General features: G+C 46.4%; 1 protein-coding gene across 3 annotated transcripts in view; it reads left to right on the top strand.

Moving 5' to 3' along the window:
* The first annotated feature begins 918 nt into the window (after nt 1–918).
* The window catches only part of MYO10 (myosin X), a 225,789-nt gene continuing 203,873 nt past the window's right edge, over nt 919–22,834 (top strand). For all 3 annotated transcript variants that reach the window (XM_019450761.2, XM_053906900.1, XM_053906899.1), the window contains exon 1: nt 919–1,415. In XM_019450761.2, the coding sequence (XP_019306306.2) occupies nt 1,395–1,415 (21 nt within the window). In that variant the 5' untranslated portion in view covers nt 919–1,394. The remainder of the gene's footprint in view (nt 1,416–22,834) is intronic.

Genomic DNA, 22,834 nt, shown 5'->3' with positions numbered 1-22,834 from the left:
GGCATTTTTAAATGGCTACAAAAGTTCCTAAACCTTTGCTCTCAATTTTTCTACCTGTTACAGACGGGCTTCCGTTTGCAGACAGCACAGGGCCTGGTGCCTCCGTTTGAGGGCACCTGGAAGCTTATTAGAAATGCCCCACTGAATTCCAACCTGTACTTTAATAAGATCCCAGGTGGTTCCTGTGCACGCTCAGGTTTAAGGACCTGCCTTAGAGGAAACAACTCCGTATCAGGTGGTTTGATCCTTCACCTCACTTCCCTTTGCCTGTTTCCTTCAGGTCTAGGAAAAGGGTTACATTTTTTTCTGGTGCAACTGGCCATGTCCTCTTCCAGGTTACAAAACTACATTCCCCGGCTGCTAAGGAAAACGTCTGTGAACCCGACTGCAGGACAGAAACTCTACACGGGAAGGCAGCTTCTAGAAATTCTGAGCAGCCTCCGTTCTCCGCTTTGATCTGGCCCAACAGCCGGGGCAGCTCGGCCGACCGCGCTTCCTTCCCCGGGGTCGCTCATCTGCCGAGCTGCATTAATGAGATCCGTGTTGAGCGGGTTCCAGGGTCCGCTGAAGATCAAAGGCACAAAAGAATCCCCCAACCCCTCCTCCCCGGTGACTATTTGGTCTCTATCACCAGAGGGTAGAGTCGACTCCTCCGCCCACGCCTGGATGGGGAGGCGGAGACACCAGAGGGTGCAGCCCGGCCCTCCCGTCCCCTCCCCTGTCCTCTCCTCTCGCCGCCGAGCCGGCGTCCGCCCCAGGCGGGGTGGGCGGGGCCGGACCCTGCCGCAGCGCGGGGCGGGGTTGGTTGAGGGTTGGGCTCCTGGAGGGGCGGGCGAGTGGGCGGGGCCCAGCGCCTGGAGGGGCGGGGCGGGGCGGGGCTGGTGGGCGGGGCGAGTGCTCCTGTCTGCAAATCTCCGCGCTGCGGTGAGCCGGCTGAGTCCAGGCGCCCGAACCCTCACCGCGGCGGCGCTCGCGCTGGGGTAGCTGCTCCGGGCACGCTTTGTGGCCGCTGTCCCCCTGTCGCGGCGAGCGCCTCCGGCTGGGGCGCAGGAGGAGGGGGCGCGCTCCCAAGACCCCCGCCGCCCTCCCCCAGCCCGGGGGAAGAATGTGTCACCAGCTGTTCTCCGCTCGCGAGCGCTGCGCGCAGAAGTAAGGAACTTGGAGGCAGGGAGACAAAGGCTGCAGTTGGGACGGATGAGTTAGAGACTTGGGTTTGGGCAAACAAAAGGTGCGAAAGACGAGAAGGGGGTAAGGCGATGGCAGCCGGGGAGCCCCGCGGGCTCGGGTTCCTGGGAATCGCGCCGTGACACGCATGGTTTCCCCGGACCGTCTGCTGGGCTGACTTCCGCGAGCCGGACGCGGGACTCGGGCAAGTTGGGGAGCGCCCTGGAACAATGGACAACTTCTTCCCCGAGGTGAGTGCGCTCGCGCCGGCGACCCTGCCGGGACCTGGCCCCCGCGCCCCGGGAGGGATCTACCCACCGCGCCGCGCGCACGCTCGGGACCCTGTCCTAACTAAGCCCGGGAGGGCAAAACTTTCCGGGAGTCGCCTGAAATCACCCCCGGGGAGTCTCCGGATGAGTAAGCCGAGGCAGGTTTTGTTTTGTCCCGCGCTCCGGGACGTAGCGAAGGTGAGCCTCCTTCCGCGTGGGTGGCTGGCTCACCGGGTGTCCCTGCGGCGCCCCGCGCGAGGTGAGGCGCCGGGCGCCGGGCCGCGGCTGCCGGGGTGCGCGAAGCCCAATCGAATGTTCTACCGGGACGTGCCTTTCTCCAAGAAAGTTCTGGTCTGGTATTTCCTTTGCAAAACGTGCCGGCTTCCTGTGAGAGGGGCACAAACCCTTCCAGAGGAGACGGCTTAATGAAGTGCGAGAAGCGAGGCGAGGGTTTAATCATTCACTGTGTTCTCTGCCTACGGGACCTTTGGAGTCTAGGTGGTAGCGCTCCCCAAGATGTGCTCATTCAGGGTTTGAGATCACTCCAGAGGCAGAGATCAAAAGATCATGTGCTTGTGCTGACGGTCCTTGGCAGATTGTGAATTCGAATTTAAAGAAAATCGTTTAGGGCAAACAATGATTATTTTTAACGTTTAAGCTGATGCCCCTTTTAGGGCCATTGAGGGCGGGACACCACGGTTACTTGAAACCCTTGACTTGAGAACCTTTTTTTTCTTTTTTTTTCCCCCTCCCTGGGTTGGAGAGTTACTGTGGTTTCTTGGCCCCCTCTCCTTTCTTGGTTGTGTTTATTTAATAAATTCTGTTTTAAGTTTGAGGTTTGAAGTGGCTCAAAGTAAACTGAGTTGACTTAAGGGAGTCTGATGTGACTTTCATTGGAAGCCAGGGGACGTTTCGTGAATCCAGGACAGTTTTGGAATCTTCCAGCAAATTAGATTGGTGAGGGCTTGCCCCTGTTCGCTAACTTGCTTTATCCTATTTAATTGGATATAATATTTCAAGTCATTCCCCCTGATGGATGCCTACCTTATTCTTAGACAACTGTATTTAATGGCCAAAGTAATAAATACATTCTTGCCTAACAGCAATATCCACTTTTTTCAAGGTGGCATCTCATATGTGATACCCACATTTGCCGTGAAAAGCAGACTGGAAAGGAATTATCCATTCATATATTTTTTTTTCTTTTAAGGAAATCTGTGGTTGAGACTATAGCATTTTTTTTTAACCCACAGAGCTTTGTTTTCATGACTGTAAGAAAACACCAGAACTTTTTCCTGGAGTTGCAGGTTAACCAAAGATGGACCAGTGGGCTGTGTTTAATTGCTTTCATCTGTAAGAAAACCTGGGCTCCGCCTGCAGGACACTAATTCGTATTTTTTTTTTTTTTATTTTTTTGTGTGTTCTGGGTCCCTTGGGAAAGCTCGCGAGCGGTAGGATTTGTATTCGGTTTTGTTGGGGGTTTCAGTCCCGTTGAAGCTGGTTTTTGGACCAAGGAGGGGAGGGGGCTTGTGACCTCCCCCTGGGCAGAACTCTGCCCCCTAGTGCAAGTGGGGGGGAACTGCAGGATAACATGGGACAGCTGTGACCTGCCAGCACTTTCTCTGAAATACTTTTTCCTTACACCATACCTTGGTTAAGTGTAAGGAGACCTGGTTGTTGGATTTTATTTCAGTGATTAATATGAAGCTGGCCTTTAGCGATCATCTAGTCCATCCCCTTCAGTTTTCTGGATGATGGATCTTAGCCTACAGATGTCAAGTCACAACCCCAAGGTTGAAGAGCTTATTACAGAATCCAGAGCCTTTTTTCTCTGTTGCTGGTGACTCACGTATTTGGGGGAAATTTTCATTTATTTAAAGTTATGCTTTTGGGGCGCCTGGGTGGCTCAGTAGGTTAAGCGTCCGACTTCAGCTCAGGTCATGATCTCGTGGTCTGTGAGTTCAAGCCCTGTGTCAGACTCTGTGCTGACAGCTCAGAGCCTGGAGCCTGCTTCGGATTCTGTGTGTGTGTGCGTGTGTGTGTGTGTGTGTGTGTGTGTGTCTCTCTCTCTCTCTCTCTCTCTCCCCCGCTCATGCTCACGCTTGCGCTCTCTCTCTCTCTCAAAAATAAAAACATTAAAAAAAAACAAAAAAACGATTTATGCTTTTAATCTTGTGATGTATTTGTAGTACAATATTCTAATCAACAAAGTTCCACCCATAATTGTAGTGACCTTGGGAGGCCATCAAGGCCAGTCAGGGAGGCAACACGGTGCTGTATTAGAGACAAACTCCTAATATAGATCCTGTCTGTCTCTGGTAGTGTCTTCTAACAGGCCATCCTTTTGTTAAATTTCGTGAAATTCTCCAGTGAAGAAAATCATGGGATGTCCTGTCACAGGAGAAACAGTAACCGTGGAAGTGATAGGTTTCCAAGGACGGCAAAACCGTACCGACTCATCGCTAAGTAGTGCCCTGGTAACTGGTGTCTTTGCTAACTTTTTCCATTGTGATTTGTGGCTCCCTTCATTCTTTGCTGTCGGGAGCCGGCCCTGTGCCTTGTAGGATGTTGAACATCACCGGTCTCTACCCAGTAGGTGCTGGCAGAACCCCCAAGTTGTGACAACCGAAATGTTCCCAGACGTTGCTGCATGAGCCACCGGGAGTGAAGTCACTCCTAATTGAGAACCACGGAGCCAGCCCGTGGAGCGTTGCCTCGTGGAATTGATTCCTGTGCATGTTGCAAGCACAGCCTTCTGGCCTGCGCTTGCCTGCTTTAAAAAGCCATCAGGGCTTTTACTGCAGGCCAGCGAGGTGCCCGTGAGGTTTGTGCCGTCGGCTGATGGCTACCGACTTCAGAATGTTCCTCGGGATTGGAGAGGCCGAGGGCCCCACACTCCCCATGCAGTTCCTTCGTGACCTTACATTTTCATGGCTTCTCTCAATTAAATTGTGTGCGCACTTCTGCGAAAACTCGTTTTTTCGGCGTTTGGAGTTAAGCTGTTAAAAAGGTTGGTGTTGGCAGAAACTAAGTTGGGGTATGTCTGTAACCAGAAGCCCTTTTTTTTTTTTTTTTTTTTTTTTTTTTTTTTTTTAAGCAAACAGAAAAGGCTCAACCAAGTGGCAAGATTATTTTGCAAACATGTTGTTGATATTTTGAAGTGGATGGTGTTTCCATGTCCCTGGGGCCACGTAGGCAGCAGCTAGGGTAGTGGAGGGGCAGCTGAACACCTACAGGAGCTGGACTTGTCTATTTTAGGAAAAGGTATGGCCCCCTGGCCATGTAAACAAAAGATCTTTTGAGGATTATTGATGGAAGGTATAGGACTGCTTTGATTTTCAGAATAAATATGTAAAATGTCCGTAAGTGTCATGAATACAAGCATAGAAGGCAGGTTATTAACGTCTTGAGATACATTGTTGGTGAAAATGTCCCAGCTACACCCATTTCTTACTCTCAGGTGGAATCACCTTCCTTGTTTCCACTTAATTTGGGAAGGTGTCTTGGTTTTGATTGTTAACCTAGGGTTCAAATAGCTTTTTAAGCTGGAAGTCATTCTTGAGCCTATTTCTCTCCCCGCTTCTATAGTATTTTTATTTTGTTTTAGGTCTCAGTGATATTTATTGCCTCGAGCAAAAAAAAAAAAAATCAAGACTTATTTTTGGGGGCTCCTTGTTCCGGCAGATCCTGAAGCCGACTCCTCTGACAGCGGTAAAATAGAGTCGGGCCGTTTGCTGGGATCCTCCTTTTTCACAATGGAGTTATAGCGCCTTGCCTTTTCTGCACACTCGGTCAAGGTTTCTGTTGTCAGATACTCATTTTTTGGCCCCTGCCATGTTGGGGACAGCAGAGCCCTCAGAGCAGCTGTAAGCTGGACAGTTGTTACCAGCAGGGAGCTCTGATCTCCCTGGCCTGGCAGGGAGGGGCTGTTCTCCCCATAACGTGTGGCTTGCTGTTCTCACCTCTCAAATCAGGCACGAACCAGCATGGGCGGGGCCTCCACTGTTTAATCAGAGTGGTGGCAAGGGAGGGCAGTGTTTGCTTTTTTAGCTCTGCTGGCTTTAAGTGGGGTCACCTCTAAGGACACTTGCCTTGAATGTGCCCTTCCATTGAAATTGATTAAGAAATAGGAGACTTTATTTTTTTTAGTTAAAAAAAATTTTTTTTTAACGTTTCTTTATTTTTGAGAATGAGCACAAGTCAGGGAGGGGCAGAGAGAGGAGGAGACACAGAATCTGAAGCAGGCTCCAGGCTCTGAGCTGTCAGCACAGAGCCCCACGCGGGGCTCGAACTCCGGAACTGTGAGATCTTGACCTGAGCCGAAGTTGGACACTCAATTTGAAGAGCCACCCAGGAACCCTTGTTTTTTTTTTCTAATTTTTAAATTTAGTTTTTATTGAAGTGTAATTAATATGCAGTGTTATATTAGTGTCAGGGGTACAATAGAAGGATTCGACAATCCTATGTGTTACTACTCTGCGCTCATCACCGTAAGTGCACTCTTATTCCTCTCTGTTTCTGTGAGGATGCCTTCTTGATGAGTTTCAAAATTTTGCAGAGTGACTACTACGTAACATTTTCATATCATCTGCAGGGAACTGAACGTTCAAAAATGAGCACTGAGTCTCCATTAAGCTTAGCAACAGTTGCCCACACCTCAATGCCCCTCTGGGCCAAATGAAAAGCACTTCATCCTTAAAAGTAGAAAAGATGTAGCTGTGGGGAGCCCAGCTGCACCCCTCACCCCTGTGGGATCTTGGGTTTTCTGACCTTCCTGGGCTTTATTTCTGTGGGCATAATAGTGTCAACCTTGCATGATGATTAGAATTTGAGACTTGGCACATGGCAGGTGCACAAGAAGAGATTAGTTACAGTAACTTAGAAAGTAAGAGTCAGGGGCTCTTGATGGTGAATGAAATTCCAGAATGCAGCGGGGCAGGGAGATCTTGACCTTAACGCTGTTCCCCAGGATCGTTTCTTGTGCTAGATTGCATTTATTAATTTCCTCCCTTTCAACCTGTACACTTCTGGCAGATTTTGCCTTTCCAGAATTCTGTCTCAAGCGTGTCCATATTGCTTATAAAATCAAGCTCACATTCCTTAGTCTGGTTTTCCAGGCCTTCTGATCTTGCAACTCTGTATTATTTTCCCCATGTGAATTCTACCCTCGAGGATCTCTTACAGGTCCTTCTCCACACCTTTGTGTGTGCTGTGCTCTCTGCCGATCAGATGTCCTGCCTGGCTAGCGCCTTTTTGAAACTATCCCTGACTGGTCTAGTTCACGGTGACCTCCTACCTCTCTTTCTTTCCTCTGAACTTGGCTCTGCCTCTTTCTGCCCTGGTCTTGTTAGGAATTTACCCTGGTTTGCTAGAGGGTTTACCTATCTTTTTCTCCCTTTCAAATGAGTAAACTGAGCCTCAAGAGTTTAAATATCGCACTCATGAGTTTTATCACCTTGTTTCCACTGAGAGGTCCTTATGGATAGGATTCTCTCCTTGTATCACCTTTATTTTTCCCCCAAGTACTGATCCTTTTATGGTGAGAGGGGTGACGCTTCTAACATTTTTTCCTTGATCGTGAAGCATTTTACAATTCTTTGAGGACAATAATAAATATGGCTGATGTTTATCGAGGGCTTACTGTGTGCCAGGCATGTTCCTGAGTACTGGGCATTCAGCAACTCATGTAATCGATTTGCCAGCTCAAGGAGGAAGTCCCCATAGATGAAGAAAGTGAGACACAGAGAGGTTAAGTACGTGGCCGAGTGTCACACAGTTAGAAAGTGATCGTTAGGATTTGAACACAGACCTTTGTCTCCAGAACCTCTGTACTCTTCACTGTCACTCTTTTCTGTCCTGTTGGTGTCATTTGCCTTCTGCTTGTACCGTTGTTTCTGGGCTCTTTGAAGGGCAGTAGGCGGTTCGTAAATGATTTTTGAGTTAAATTGCATGGGGGTTTGGGTTAACAGGTAATCCACACTCCAGAAACCTTGAAACCCAGTAGGAAAATGTTGAATCACGCCATTAATTTTTATCTGCTTTTCTTTTTACTTAAAGAAGACATACACTCTTGTTTCCTTGTAAAATGTGGTTTCTAAAGCGGCGGGCCCTGACCCCATGAGGATGGTAGGAAGATTTATGTAACGAGACACTTTGAAAACTAGCGTTGTGAGATGTGTTTATTACAAGAAAGGGTAGGACTCATTTGTTTCCCCAGTTCTAGCTATCCATTATCCCCGTGTTTGCCTTTGAGGTTTTCTGATGGAATCTTCTCTTTCAATTCAGGGTTCTGGCAACTTTCCCAGCGTTTCTGCATATCGGTTGTGTAGTACTTCAGCTTATTAACGCCCATGGCATGATCACTGACCACACGGCCGGACATTTCTAGAGAGCATTCCTTGATTAAAACAGGAATCTCAGCCTTGCCTAGAGCTTTTCGGAAAATGTGTCCACCAGGTCTAAAGTATGCAACTTGAGTCCCCAATTTAAATCTGGCGTCTCCCGTCACATGACCTCCTGTCACCTGACTCTGCCAGTTACGGGGAAAGGTGTTGGAGTTCTTGTCTGTTGAAATCCAGCCACAGCGAGGGAGTGACACACAGGGGGCTGTAAATTTAATACCTTCACCCACGCTGCACTATCGTTCTGCAGGATGAAAATCATCTCTGTATAAAAGGATTTTATGTGTAGATTTTTTTTTTTTTTAAGTGAGTTATTACAAAGAAAAGGTAGGCAAGGTTGAATGTTTGCACTTTGGGATAGGCTTATTTTTACTACTGGTTGGTCGTTTAGAGTCGTGAAGGTAAAAGACTTGGGAGATGTTGGAAGACTAAACTTTTTTACGTGGGTTCCTACCCAACATTGGGCCCGAAAAGAAATCTGTAATTCTTTTAAATGCCTTTTTTTTTTTTTTTTTTTGTCCACTAATAACATTTGAGTAGTACCCACTGACCATGGGATACATGATGGAGATAAGTGGCCTTCTCTCCAAAAGCATGTGTTCGTGAAGTCCATTTCTTGTGTGTTAAAGTTCACTTTAAAAGAAGTTTGTCCATAGACCACATGCTTGTGTGTAGCTACTGTTAATAAATTCTTGGTGTTACTAACTTCATACATATTTAAATTACATTTAAGGGACTATATTTAGAATTAGGAATGTTCAGGCTTTAAACAACTTTCCTGAACACGGATTTACTACGTCATCAGTAACTGACATCACCATGTCAAAAGTAATGTACTATTTGCCACATCATTGTTAATTTCTTCTTTCCTTAATCTAGCAAAGATAGGTACTAAACTTAGAAAATGCCATAAGCAAGAGACAGAAACTCCCTGAGTCCTGCTTTTTTTTAATGTTTGTTTAATTTTTTAATTTTAATGTTTGTTTAATTTTTGAGAGGGGGCGGGGAGAAGCAGGGGGTGGGGGGGGCACAGAGGCTCTGAAGGGGGCTCTGCGCTGAAAGCAGCGAGCCCGATGCAGGGCTTGAACTCACAAACCGTGAGACCATGACCTGAGCCAAAGTCCGATGCTTGACTGAGCCACCCAGGTGCCCCCCCCCAGGTCCTACTGTCAATGTTTTGGAATGTTTGTTTTCCATGCCTCTCTATATATGTTTCTATAAAAGCACATCTATAATGTTTTTCGTTTAAGAGTTGAGAAAAGTTTTAATTGTCGCAAAACTTGCACGTGTCCTTTTCGGGGCCGGGGGCAAGAGTACAAATGCAGACCTCTGTCACATATCTAAGTATTTAAAAGTTCTAAATCAAGCTTACCAACCAGTAAATAAAATGTCTTTGCCTACCTCGACACGAGGTCATGTGTCACGAGGGCACAATCAAACAATTTGTGTAAAGCTGTGTTTTTCTTGCTGAAAGCAGAATATCAAGGGTAAAAGAGAATAATTACAATTGCAAATGCCTGGCCATTCTGTTGATAGGCCAGTGATACTCGCATGAGTAATACACCATGTTGTCCGTAATATATTTTCCATAAATCTGTTTTTCTTGTCCGTCTTTCAGCAAAATCACTATATGGTTATTGTCAAGATGTTTACAATTTATGTTTTATTGGCATTAACGCCAAAGTAAAAGACCTTCCTTGAGTCATAGTGGTTGTTAGATTTTTAATTGAGTTTGGAAAAGGCCTGCATTGTAAGGCAGGACAGTAGTAATTGGCATTGTCAACAAAGCTCATACAGCACTATTTGTTTTTCTTTTTTTAATTGAAGTATAATTAACATAGTGTTATTGGTTTCAGGTGTGCAGTGTAATAAATCACCAACTCTACCTTGCTCACTACTCATCAAGATCAGCATACTCTTAATCCCTTTTATCTATTTCACTCATACAGCAATATTTAGATTAGAAAAATAATAGGGTTACATGTGATCACTGGTATTGCAGAAAGTACTCAATATTTTCATTATATAAATCCTATCATTAGTACTGTGAATTTTCACTATTCCTTAAACTTTCCAATGCTTTGTATATTATAGAGAAACCATGTTAATTCATTAAAAATCTGTTTTCAATGTTTGTTTGTTTTTGAGAAAGACAGAGTGTGAGCAGGGGAGGGGCAGAGAGGGTGGGAGACACAGAATCCAAAGCAGGCTCCAGGCTCCAAGCTGCCAGCACAGAGCTCAACACGGGGCTTGAACTCACGGACCACGAGATCCTGACCTGAGCTGAAGTCAGACACTTAACCGACTGAGCTACTCAGGCGCCCCTAAAAATCTGTTTTCAGATGAAACTAAACCTTAATGCATCTTGGCCACAAAATTATCTGCATAAAAATGTGTTTGGGGATTATGTGTGTGTGCATATTTTCCTTCTTGGTCTAGTAAATGTTTTTATTTCCATAATGTTCTGTTTTACATATTTTCTTGAAATTTTAGTTTTGTTGCATGTATGCGTCACGTATCGTTTCTGTTTGATGAAATTTTTCTCTAAAATTTTAAGAGCACAGTTTTTTAAAGTGAAACGGCCAAATTCTGTTCGGAGTTTTCAGAAACTTTTGCTGTTATTAATGGTAAACAGTTGTTCACATCGAATAACTGTCATAACTGTACATACAAAAATATTTTCCACCCACAGCCATGATTCATTCTTTGAGGAACTTCTGTTTATTTGCTACATTTTTTTTTTTTTTTTTTTTTGTCTTTGTGATGTGCAGGGCACGCTGAGGAGCCTACAGCCCTGGGTAGGAGTCCTACCTACGTTTACAGGTCTAAGAATGACCCTGCCTGTTCCTCCTGGGCATGTATCATCATTTATATCACCATTTTAGGTTCATGCTTTTCTAGAAAACCGCACATGAATGTTCTTATACCTAGATCATGTACCCTTGTCTATTTCTTGAGGATAATATTTCCTGGGAGTGGAGATGTGTGATCAAAGAGGTTGCACGTGTTTACTTAGATTCTTTGGCAGCAAAAGTTTCATGAGAGGTGTCAGTGCGTCTTCCATTACAGCAAGCTCTGCAGAGATACCCTGTCATGATGTATCCGTGATAGGGATTTTGTGGCTTCTAATTAGAATCTTCACGACGTGCGTTTTTCATAAAGGAGGTTATCACATACTAGATTACTGGGCCCGCTGTCAGGCTCTCCTCTGAGCTGCAGTGGAGGAGAGATGTTCTCCGTGAATTACAAGCTGGGCTGCTGATTCACATCGGGCCCTCAGAAAATCCCTGTGTGGGTGCTGATGTTCACTGAAGGTCAAAGTGCACACAAGGGACCTGGCTTTACTTGCCTGGAAGCCGTTGGCCGTTGGTTTGGGGAATTGTTTATGGATTTTTCTTTTAATTCTCAATCCTTTTGTATTGCAAGTATCCTCGTGTGTTAACCTCGACCCAAGTTACCAGTTGGTTGTTCTAACTAGAGGAATTTAGGTAGCCTACAATAGTATGTGTGTGTGTTGCATTAAAGCTTATTCTTATTGCCTCCACGAAATCTTTCCATGGACTTTGAACTAAGTGTTGAGTGCTAGGTGACAGTAACACTATACCTTTTATAGTGCATGCCATTGTCATTTAAATGGGTTTGCATCAGGGCGCCTGGGGGGCTCAGTCCAGTTCGTGAGTTCCAGCCCCACCTCCAGGCTCTGCACTGACAGCTCAGAGCCTGGCGTCTGCTTCAGATTCTGTCTCCCTCTCTTTCTGACCCTCCCCTGCTCACCCTCTGTCTCTTTCTCTCTCTCTCAAAAATAAACACTAAAAAAAAACTTAGTATAGGTTTGCATCTGCTCATTCCCACGCGTATTTTGTTCTTCTGATGATGTGAGCTAAGCCGTCTTGGGATGTTAAAAAATGCAGCAAGATATTCCTGCCATCCCTCAGTATCTCAGCACGACTGGATGGAAAGGGGATTTCTTTGATGCAAGCTAAGACATCTGGGGCCAATGAAAGTGTCCTTAGCGAGTCCTGAGTTGAGTCCGACGTAAGAGTGGCGGCAGTGAGGGAATCTTCCAGGTGAAGGGTGTGATGAGAAGCTAGGGCGGGCAGCTGGCAGTTTCCACCTGCGGGCTTGTCACTCTGTGAGGAGCCGTGTGCCCAGGTCCTGAGGCCATGCATGCCGCCCGGAACGTCAGAGCCCAGAGAGATGGAAAAGCATCCCTCAGATTCTCGCCCTCATCTGTTCTTGGGTCCTGCCTGTTTGGGAGGAATGCTCTGTGAAGATGAGCGCAGTATGGAAGCAAGGGGAGTGTTTTCCCCAGTTATTTCTTGGGCAGGGGCTCTTTCTTCCTGCTGCTTCTTGTTCCCAGTCCTGTGCTTTGCAAACAGAGAGAGTTTCTCGGGCACAGGGGGAAAGAAAAAGAGCCATCCTATGGAAAGGAACTCTCTTTAACTTTGTTAACCTGCCCCCCAGATGCGGGGCCACCTGCTCGCCAGGCACTGGGTTGTCCCCAGCTCCCTGAACTGTCTTCACTTCCTGCCAGTCCCCTGCCAGCCAGCCCCCCCCCCACCCCCTTTGCCCTGCCTGCCTCACCCCAATCCCAGATCTTGCTACCTCTTTTGTAATTAAAATAGGAGCCGAGAGCACTTCCTGAGTCCTAGGGAGATGCCCTGCATTCTCCTCACCACCCGGCTGGAGAGCAAAGAATTTCTCCATACACAGGTTTTCTTTACAGCTCCTGTTTTTTTATGAAAAATATCCACTTGCCCTTGTTTTTTTCCCACCAAGAATGTGCATAGCGTAGGACTAGTGTTTCACCAACAAGCAGGTAAGCTGTACTTACAAGCCCAAGAGATTTTTTTTTTTTGCTTAGTATATAGATAGGAAATCTATGTGTGTGTACACCTGTGTGCATGTGAGGTCCCATGCACGCACATATATGTAACACATGTACGTGGACACGCGTTCCACGTGTATACCTATATGCACACACGAGTGTGTTAGATTTAGCCTCGTGGTTCTAGACCGAGGCAGTCACGGCTACTGATGTGGGAAATGAAGTCTCTTACCAAGGCCGTGATGCTATGGGGTTTTTGTCCACAGGTAGTAGATGAATTGTTTGCTGTCCAGAAGTAGTCTCCAGTAGGCAGTATTTCTGAACCGCTTACGGTTTTCTGAGAAGATAAAAAGTTATAAGCCGCCTCCCCACCTTTTCGGGCGTGACTTGCCTTGCTAGGATGGGGTCCTCAAAATACCACCTTATCATGGACCTTGCATTTCCTTAAGATTTTCATTCTTTAGGGATTCTCTCGAAAGTCGGTGCCAAGTTCAAAGATGTGAAGTCTGGGCATACTGTAAATTCTAGCATTCAACGTTTTAGGTCTTGAGAACCACTGACCTTTGGGATGTTTCTCTTGGTGACCTCGCCTTTCGGCTGTAACGGTTTCCTTCCTGCCCTTGGACAGATCTGTTGGGCTACTGTATTTTACGCTCTAAAACTGTGGTCACTTAAGATTCTCTTTGAGAAGGCCAGCGCATCTTTTCTGTAAATATTGATGGAATATAAATAACAAAATATGAGTAAAGTTGGAATCTCCTGTTGTTTTTCAAAGCCTACGTCAGAAGAAAAGCATCTGCTACAGTGAGCTCTTGGCTGTATAATCAGGACAAGACTCTGCCATACCTTATTCTGGAGACGAAGCAAGCAGGTCAGGGCCTCTTGGCATTTACCGTGGAGGGTAATTTGTGCGTCTGTCTTTTCACCACATAGTTTTTATTGTCTTGTATTTTACCATCATAAAAAAAAGGAAAACACGAGTCAGCAGTTCCGAAAGTGACAATGGGGGGCGAAAACCATTCTAGGGTGGCCCGCCTTTCGCGGACTGCGTGCAATGTTAAGAAAATGTGCTTCTGACGTTGCAAAATCTCTGGAGTTCAGAGGGCTCTTGATGGGAATGTAACTTTATGCTTATTTGCCTGTTATCTTGGTGATATCAAGTAGATTCCTTTTACCATGAGTCACGGAGAACGGTTGCTTTACCCAAGAGCTACGCCAAATGATAGGGTCAGAAATCTAACTTAGGTTTGTGTCACTTGAGTGTCTTAAAGTCGTCGTGGGCTCTTAAGCCTCCACCGGATGCCTAAATGTGAATCTCTGTGGTTGGCACCTGCATTTGAAACAAAGAAACGGGGTATCTTCAGAACAAGAGGCCCCGTGAGGGTTTTCTTTGGTGGTTTGATGAAGTTGAGTAGCTATTTCCTCAAGGAAAGCAGAATTTTGGGAACTTATTTATTTTTAAAGTTTGTTTATTTTTGAGAGACAGAGAGAGAGAGCTGGGATCAAGTTGGAGAGGGGCAGAGAGAGAGAATCCCAAGCGGGCTCTGTGCTGTTAGCATGGAGCCCCAAGCGGGGCTCAAACTCACAGACCTAGAGATCGTGACCTGAGCTGGAATCAAGAGTCGGACACTTAACCGACTAAGCCTTTTAAAAGATGATACAGCCTGACTTTATCACAACCCAGTTTAGGACAAAAATGTCTTAAAAAATGTTTTAGCAGTGTTCTCTAATTCAGGTCGATAGTTGCCCAAGACCAAATACGATACATACTTAGGATCTGGTATAACGTGAGATTTGGGTAACGATTTGACTAAATGGAACTCAGCATCATGGCTAAGCCATGAGGCAGTATTTTCAGCCTCTGTGCTGTCTGCGTTTTCTTTTATCCAGTTGAACTAGTGAAACTGTCTTGATCACTTGGCTGGCACTGTATTAAATTCTTTACATGGACTAATGCATTTAATCTGCCCAATAATCTTAGGCGGTTGGTACCATTCTCCTCTCTCTTACGTATAAGGATAGAGTCTCGAAGACGGTAAGTAATTTGCCCAAGTTCGCAGAGCTGGGCAGTGGTAGAATTGGAATTAGGATCCAAGATCTCTAGCTCTAGGGAACTCAAATTCATTTGGAGGTGATGTCAGTAGTTTGTGTAGGAGGGGAAGATCGGATCTGTGTTGAAATCATTAGGAATGTATATTTGTATCTCCGTAGAGAGCAGACCAGTCAGGTGACACAAGCCCAAGAAGAATTACCTGTTTTTTGCCAGTGACTGGAACAAGGAATTGAAGTTTTCCTATAATCAAACAATAAAAACATAACCCTGATTGTTTCTGTGATGGGCCACCGAACGTTCATCTTGAGTGAGAGCTATTGCAGGGCGTTCTGTTGGGGAGAAGATTCAGAGACTAGTTTCTTTGTTTTTATTGAAAAAAAAATTTTTAATGTTTATTCTTGAGAGAGACCGAGCATGAATGGGGGAGGGGCAGAGAGAGAGGGAGACACAGAATCCGAAGCAGGCTCCGGGCTCTGAGCCATCAGCACAGAGCCCGACGCGGGGCTCGAACTCACGAACCGTGAGATCATGACCTGAGCCGAAGTCAGACGCTTAACCGACGGAGCCACCCAGGCGCCCCTCAAAGACTAGTTTCTATAAAATTTGTAGATTTCTGGGGAGAATTTCTACTGAAGAACAAGGTCACGTTGAATTTCCTAAACCATTTTTCTTGGCTTTTGTGTGTTTGCGATCAAGTCCAGATTCCCATGAAGTGATGTTGTGAGAAGGCATGTTTGCTTTGGAGGCAGCACGCAGTTTGGGAATCTTGCTTGTCATCTGCATTGCTGATGGCTTCTGTCTGCCTCGCTGCTGTGAGTGGCCCTCAGCTCTCTGGCCATACTTTGGCATCTGGACCTTTCACATCTCCCTCAGCAGGGATGGATGAAAGGGCCATTTCATTGAAGTTTAGGGATAAATCTTTTTTTTTATAAAGACTTTTCTTTTTAGCGCAGTTTTAGGTTCACGGCAAGTGATGAGATTTTAAGAAACCATTTTGGAAACTGACCCTTCTACTGATCGGAGAGTTTTACTTGATGATTAATGGTTTACATTTAAGTGAACCTTGCAAAGCTGTAATTCGGCGAACGTGGAGCTACGTCGGCTGCTAGTGTTTGCCATTCCTAATGAATACAGATTTTATAGTTTAAAGAGAAAAGTGTTAGCATGAAGAAAAAAAGTGCTGGCGTGGTTATATATCAGCAGATATATTCTTTGTCCTAAAGCGTGTAGTCTGAATGTTGCTCAGGGTTTGGTAGATCGTTACGGATGGGATTTGAATTTTATATAGAACGGTGGTTCCCAACTGGACAATTTTGCCTCTCTGGGGACACTTCGCAACGTCTGCAGACGTTTTGGGTCGTGACCGCTGACGTTGGGCGGGCACTATTGGCATTTAGTGGGTGGAGGCGAGGGTTACCGCTGAACTTCCTGGGATGCACAGTACAGCCCCCCACAACGCAGACTGATTCAGTTCCAATGTCAGTAGCATCAAGGCTGAGACACCCTGATACAGAAGACTGACTTGATTCTGTAAGATTCTACCCTTTTGTGTTTTAGTTTTCTGTTTTTTAAGGAAAATGAGGACCGCTAACACAATTTTCTGTAACATGTTTTAGGAGTATGTGTGAATGAGTATCCGTGTTGCCTTCATCTGATTTTTTAATTATAATATCCAAATCCTATTTATGATGGCTTAGTTACGTTATATATCTAGATTTAAAATTCTGTTTATTCTGAAATTAATTTCTGTGGCATCCATGAAAAATATATTGTATGTCTGTGTATTTATACAGTGGGCTGTAAAGTTATTTTTTCCCAGGCCTTTTTAGCTATGGGCTTCCGTTTGTCCTAAAAGGCAAAGGAACAGACAGTACGACCAATTCCATCACCAAGCACCAGGAGACTGATGTGTAGATTTGACACGGAAGAAGGCTGGAAGGGGCCAGAACTAGAGCTCTGCCCTCCGGTCCTCTCTCTGCCACCATGTGATTATTTTCATTCATTTCTGAGCACTTGGGTCACGGACCCTGATCGTGCTTGAGGCAGTGTCTCGTAAGGGGTGAGCGAACCTTTACCGACAAACTCCACGCCGTCCTTCCTTTTCCGCTTCTCCCTATGCTGATGAGTAAGTGTATGATTTTTCTTTCGGCTTAATTTTCATCTAGCACGTCGTTGCCTCGCAAGCCACAGCAATGAATCACTGAATGCTTGGGGAGGGCGGTAGAAACAGCAGGCCAAACTGCAAAATAAAGGGAAGAATACTAAGTTCACACCCTTCTTGTTCTCACCAAACCTTTGGGCAGGAGGAAAAGTAAGTTGGGGTCATCTTTAAAGTTCCTGGATTCAATCTGTGCTTTAGAAGTGAGGGTTTTTTTAAAATTTTATTTTATTCTTTTATTTTATTCTTCTATTTCAGTTCTACTGAGGTATGATGTGGCATATAAAATTGTAAAACATTTATTTATTTTTATTATTTTTTAATTAATTAGTTTATTTTTTTAACTTTCTTTATTTTTGAGACAGAGAGAGACAGAGCATGAACGGGGGAGGGGCAGAGAGAGAGGGAGACACAGAATCTGAAACAGGCTCCAGGCTCTGAGCTGTCAGCACAGAGCCCGACGCGGGGCTCGAACTCACGGACTATGAGATCATGACCTGAGCCGAAGTCGGACGCTTAACCGACCAAGACACCCAGGCGCCCCAAAATTGTAAAACATTTAAAGTGGTAGGAGTTCTTCCCATGTTCTTCCTCAACTTTTCTCCCCCACTAGCGGGAAGACCAAACAGGGAAATAATCTGATTTGCTGTTGACTTTGTTGCTTTTTAACGTGGAAGGTGCCATAAACGAGACCTCTTTCTACATGAACGTTAGTGTCCTGCAGGTTTCTGTCTGTCGATCGGGAAAGGACTCCAAATAGGAGAGTTAAATTGTCACAGCAAGAGTCTGTACCACTATCTTTTGGCACAGAGTTCATTTACTAAGTGGATCATTTGTTGGGCGCGAGCTGAGCCTGATTGGGATTAACGACTCTGGACCTGGTTCATGATGGGAATCTGGGCTGGGCAGGTTGGTAACGAGGCTTCAGCGATGACCTCCTTGCCAAGCCTTCGACCTACTACTCAGGGGACTAAGCCATTCAGCTGATACGGGATCTGTGCCAAGTACTGACTCACCCGCTCGGTTAGTTCAGATTACTGATAAGAAACTTGAGTACGATGAGGGATTGCCTTAGAGATCACTGCTTGTTAAAGATCCATGTTGATGGAATTCATGATTCAGTTGTACTGATGGACCTGGCCTGCTGTGAGGCTGAGATAGCTCAGGTTGGCATCTGGCTGTAAGTGGGATTCCTACCCCTGACTCACTGAGACCATGAGGCCAGCGGGGAGGGGTGTTCACCAGAGGATCCCTGGGAAGTACAGCTGATTAACTGACGCAGGTACCTTGGGTTGGGGCGCCTGGGTGGCTCAGTCAGTTAAATGTCCGACTTCAACTCAGGTCACAGTCTCGTGGTTCACGAACTCGAGCCCCGCGTCGGGCTGACGGCTCAGAGCCTGGAGCCTGCTTCGGATTCTGTGTCACCCTCTGTCTCTACCCCTCCCCCGCTCATACTCTGTCTCTCTCTTTCTCTCTCTCTCAAATTTTTTTAAACATTTGTTTATTTTTATCAGTGGTTAAAACAAATGTATTTTAAAAAGGTCCCTTGGATTTATCTAGAAGCTGTGAGCCTCTAAAACTAACAATAACCATAATAGGACATTTATGAGATGCCTGTTTGGTGCCATTTGCTGTGCTCATCCCTTCATACGCCTCATCTCATTGAGTCTTTCCCTTGTTAGGAACTATCGTTGGTCCCATCTAGGGTTGGACAACCTGTTGCTTCGAGAGGTTAAGCAATCAGTCAGGGCACGCAGCTGGTGCGTGGGATTCTGCGTCGTCTTGTCCAACTGCAGAGACCGTGTTCATTGCTTCCAAGTTCGCGTCTCAGGAGTTTAGCACTGCTCTCCAGCCCAGGTGGATCACCGGTCCGGAAGACTGGCTGTGGGTTTATCAAATGTTTCTACTTCTCCTGCTGCCGTATGATCCCCCACTAGGCAGCGACTATATCTCAAGGTTATTTTCATGGTTCGGGGATCTGCTTGAGGATGTGTTTTGTCTGGGACTCTCTCAAATACAGGACCTGTCTAAGCTACAAACTGAGTATTCACAAATAAGATGAAAGCAGTGACTTGGCAGAAATAACGGGTCTGCAGAGTTAACACGGGCCACGCAGACTTCTTCAGATATCGCCGGTCCCAGTGAGGAGAGAGTCCCGAGATGTTGTGGTGGTTTTGCTGGCCACTGTCTGGTACCATCGATCTCCTGACGATGGATCTTAGGTTCCCTCCTGAGCGGGCACTGCGGGCCTCATTGGGAACTCCGGCAGCTCACGAAGCTTCCTTGGGAAGGTTGTCTCAGGTTAGAATCCTTCCGAGAGGCCGTGTGGCCAGCGGGTGGGATCACTGGAGGGGACTGTCTCAGGGTGAGCTTTCTCAGCCTGGCCACGTTCACGCTGGAATGTCAAGGTCTTGGTCACTCTGTCAGGAGCACACAGAAGTTGTTCACGCGCCCTTGTCTTTTCTGACCTTCCTTATTGCCCAAGTCCGTGTTCCCAGGTGCCTGCTTCCTGGGAGGAGCCCAGGCGCGTGGAGTGCGGTATATCGTTTCTCGCCTTAACCGGAATGATAAAAGAACCTTCAACGTTGAACTACAGCGAGTAACCCGCATTATGGAGGTTATTCCTTCTGCCGTGTCTCTTGCCTCTCCTCGGTTCTCACGCCTCCTCAGCGGCTGTGTCCCCGCGGCCTCCCCCACCTCCTCCAATGTAGGTCAAGGCTTTGCTTTGCCTGTTGAACTTGGAGCTCTGATTTTTTTTTTTTTCTTTTTGCCAGCCTCATTTTCGAACTTAAATACAGGTATCATCCTCCTGATTTGTCTCTCTCGTTCTGATTCCAGATCTTGTGGTCCCCGCGGCCACGCCCAACCCCCACATCACACACCTGCTTCGGCCACTGACGACTGCCCAGGGCTGCTCTTGCTTCTGTGCGTAACCCCTGCCTTCCCCTCTCCCACCCCTCCTCCCCGGTCTCTGACCTGTTGCTGTCCTGGAGTCTCAGGGATGACCGGTCTCCTTTTCCTCCTTCAGCTGGAGTATTCACCCTGCACGTGCAGTTCCTTAAAAAATAACTTCCTTCACAGACCTGCGGAGAAGACACTCTGATACCAGGGCTGAAACTTGCAGTTAATCGTTCCGTCTTGAGTTCCAAGTGGCCGTGCAAGGAGGAGCGAAAATCACAGTTTGAAATGTTCACAAGCGGTTCATGGCACAAAGGCCTGAATTCCTTCCAGAGTTACCAAATGTACACGTTCCTGCTTTATTGCTACAGTCAAAGAAGACTCGATGGCCACTCAGGGTTCGGGCGTTTTAAATCAGCCAGAGTTTTAAGAGCATATTATATCGATAGCGGCGTGTACCTTTTTTGAGTTTTTAACACCTTCCAATTCTGAGTATGAAAATGGTTTTATAACTGGGGGAAAAGCAACGAGTTCTGGTGGAAGCACGGTGAGAAATGTAGGCTCCTTTTTGGTTGAACTTGATGAAAACCAGAGAGAAGATAGGATCAGGGTTTTTTTGGGGTTTTTTTTTTTGAGAAATAAACAGAATTTTGCGTTCAGGCGTTCTGTGGGCAGCTGGCCAGGAAGCGTGCCTATAGCTCAGGAATCATCCCAAACCAACTAATGGAAAAAGTCTGACTTGCTGGCGGCTGAAATTCAATATTGAGGCAGCGACACGGGTGTGTGTGTGTGTGGGTGTGTGTGTGTGTGCTGATGCTGGGGCAGGATGGCGGTAAAAGACGTTGGAAGCCTTAATCCCTGGCAGCTATAAATAGAGCACTTACTTGGGTGGCTAACATTCGTGCTTTTAAAAAAGGGCTTTATTCTGTCATTTGGTCAGAATTAAGATATGATTCAATAGGTTACGTCCAAGACTGGCCTAAAAACAGACACGGTTTCCGTTCTGATTGAGCCAGCTTTAATTAAAGAGCACTGCTGCACAAACCCATTAAATAGTTGAGACACTTCCCTTCACAAGCTTCCTTTGAATGGAGGCATTCGACACAAAATAATGCATTTTTTAAACAACCCGTATTGAGGCCCAGACTGTGTGGCCGGCTGTCTGAAAGAGTTGCAGATACTGGCCCGTAGGGATCAGCAGGTGAGGAGATGAGTGAAACGAGCCAGGTTGTGCGTGTGGGGAGTGGCGAGGATTGTGGTTAGCCAGTGCTCGTGAGCCTGGGAGAATTTAAGACTCGGTGTTGGGGCACCTGGGGGGTCAGTTGGTTGAGCGTCTGACTTTGCCTTAGGTCACGGTCTTGAGGTTCGTGAGTTTGAACCCCACATCGGGCTCTTTGCTGTCAGCACAGAGCCCACGATCCTCTGTTCTCTCTCTCTCTCTGCCCCTCCCCTGCTTGCGTGCTCTCAAAAATAATCCATAGGGGCACGTGGGTGGCTCAGTCGGTCAAGCGTCTGACTTCAGCTCAGGTCATGATCTCACAGCTCCTGTGAGTTCCAGCCCCGCGTCGGGCTCTGTACTGATGGCTCAGAGCCCGGAGCCTGCTTTGGATTGTGTCCCCCTCTCTGCCCCTCCCCCACTTGCACTCTGTCTCTCCCTCTTTCTCAAAAATAAGTAAACATTAAAAAAATAATAATAAAAAAATAAAAAGACTCGGTGTTGCCAGACCTTTCCAAGCAGGCTCACACTCAGCATGGAGGCTGACGCAGGGCTGGATCCCACGAGCCGGGGATCATGATCTGAGCCAAAACCAAGAATTAGTTGCTCAACTGACTGAGCCACCCAGGCGCCCCCAGGCCTTCTTTCTAGTTTTGAAAGAGACCAGATATATAGATTTCTGTGAGTTGTCCCAATTTGTAAAACGTTGACAAGTAATGAATGCATGTTGGTTTTTACTGCGTGAGCCAAACCAAACTTGACTGGGGCTTATGCTACACGGTGAAGAAGTGACGCGGCTTAACTTTGGAGCAGAAGGAGGGAATGGAATGACTCTTTGCCTTTGGGTTAGTGTTAGCTGGCTTCCAAAAATATATTTACTGTGTTGTAAAACCGTGTTTGCAAGGGTGGTATCTAGGTTAAATTTCTGCATTTCTAGAATGGATCCCCATTTTATTCAGTGTTGTTGGCTCCTTCTTTATGTTTTACTTGGCTAATCCAGGGAGGCTGGATAGTCTTGTCTTTTAAAGGGGAAAAAGTTTTATACAATTTTAAAACTTTACTCTTTTTTTTTTTTTTTTTTTGCAAGGGTGTGAGGTATGGAAGGTTGGATGCCATTCGAGGGTCCTGTCCTACTTCTCTTGGCCACTTGGTGTTCATTCAGCAAGAATGGAGTGTCCCTTAGAGGGGAAGGTTGTGGAAGCAGGCTTTGAATGCCGTCCTCCTGCTGGCCAGGTGGATGGCCTTGGCAACCTGCGTTCCTCTTCAGTGCCTCATGCCTCCCATTTGTAAAGTGGGTTTGATCATAACTCTGTAGTCTTAGGGGCACCTGGATGGCTCAGTTGGTTGAACATCTGGCTCTTGGTTTCAGCTCAGGTCATGATCTCCTAGTTTGTGAGTTTGAGCTCCGTGTCAGGCTCCATGCTGACAGTGCAGAGCCTGCTTGGAATTCTCTCTCTCTCTCTCTCTCTCTCTGTCTCTGTCTCTCAATAAAGCTAAAAAAAACTCCATAGTTTTAGCTTGGGCTGCCATAATAGAACCCCCCAGACTTGGTTGGGGGGTGGGACTGAAAGAGGCATTTATTTCTCACAGTCCTGGAGGCCAGAAGTCCAAGATCAAGGTGCTGGCAGATTCAGTTTCTGGCGAGGACTCCTTCCCTGTCTTGCAGAGAAGGCTATCTTCTGATTGTGTCCTCACATGGAGGGAAGAGAAAACGCTCTGGTGTCTCTACATAGAAGGATCAGAGCTTCACCCGTATGACCTAATTAAACCCCCAAATAACACCCGAACGGTTGTTCCCCATTCACCCCCTCCCCCAGCCCGTGGCAACCACCGATGATCCATAGAGT

The sequence above is a fragment of the Panthera pardus genome, unplaced genomic scaffold, assembly GCF_024362965.1.
Source record: "Panthera pardus isolate Hobbes unplaced genomic scaffold, ASM2436296v1 HiC_scaffold_2, whole genome shotgun sequence".
Lineage (NCBI taxonomy): Eukaryota > Metazoa > Chordata > Mammalia > Carnivora > Felidae > Panthera > Panthera pardus.
This window is presented reverse-complemented; position numbering and strand designations above follow the sequence as displayed.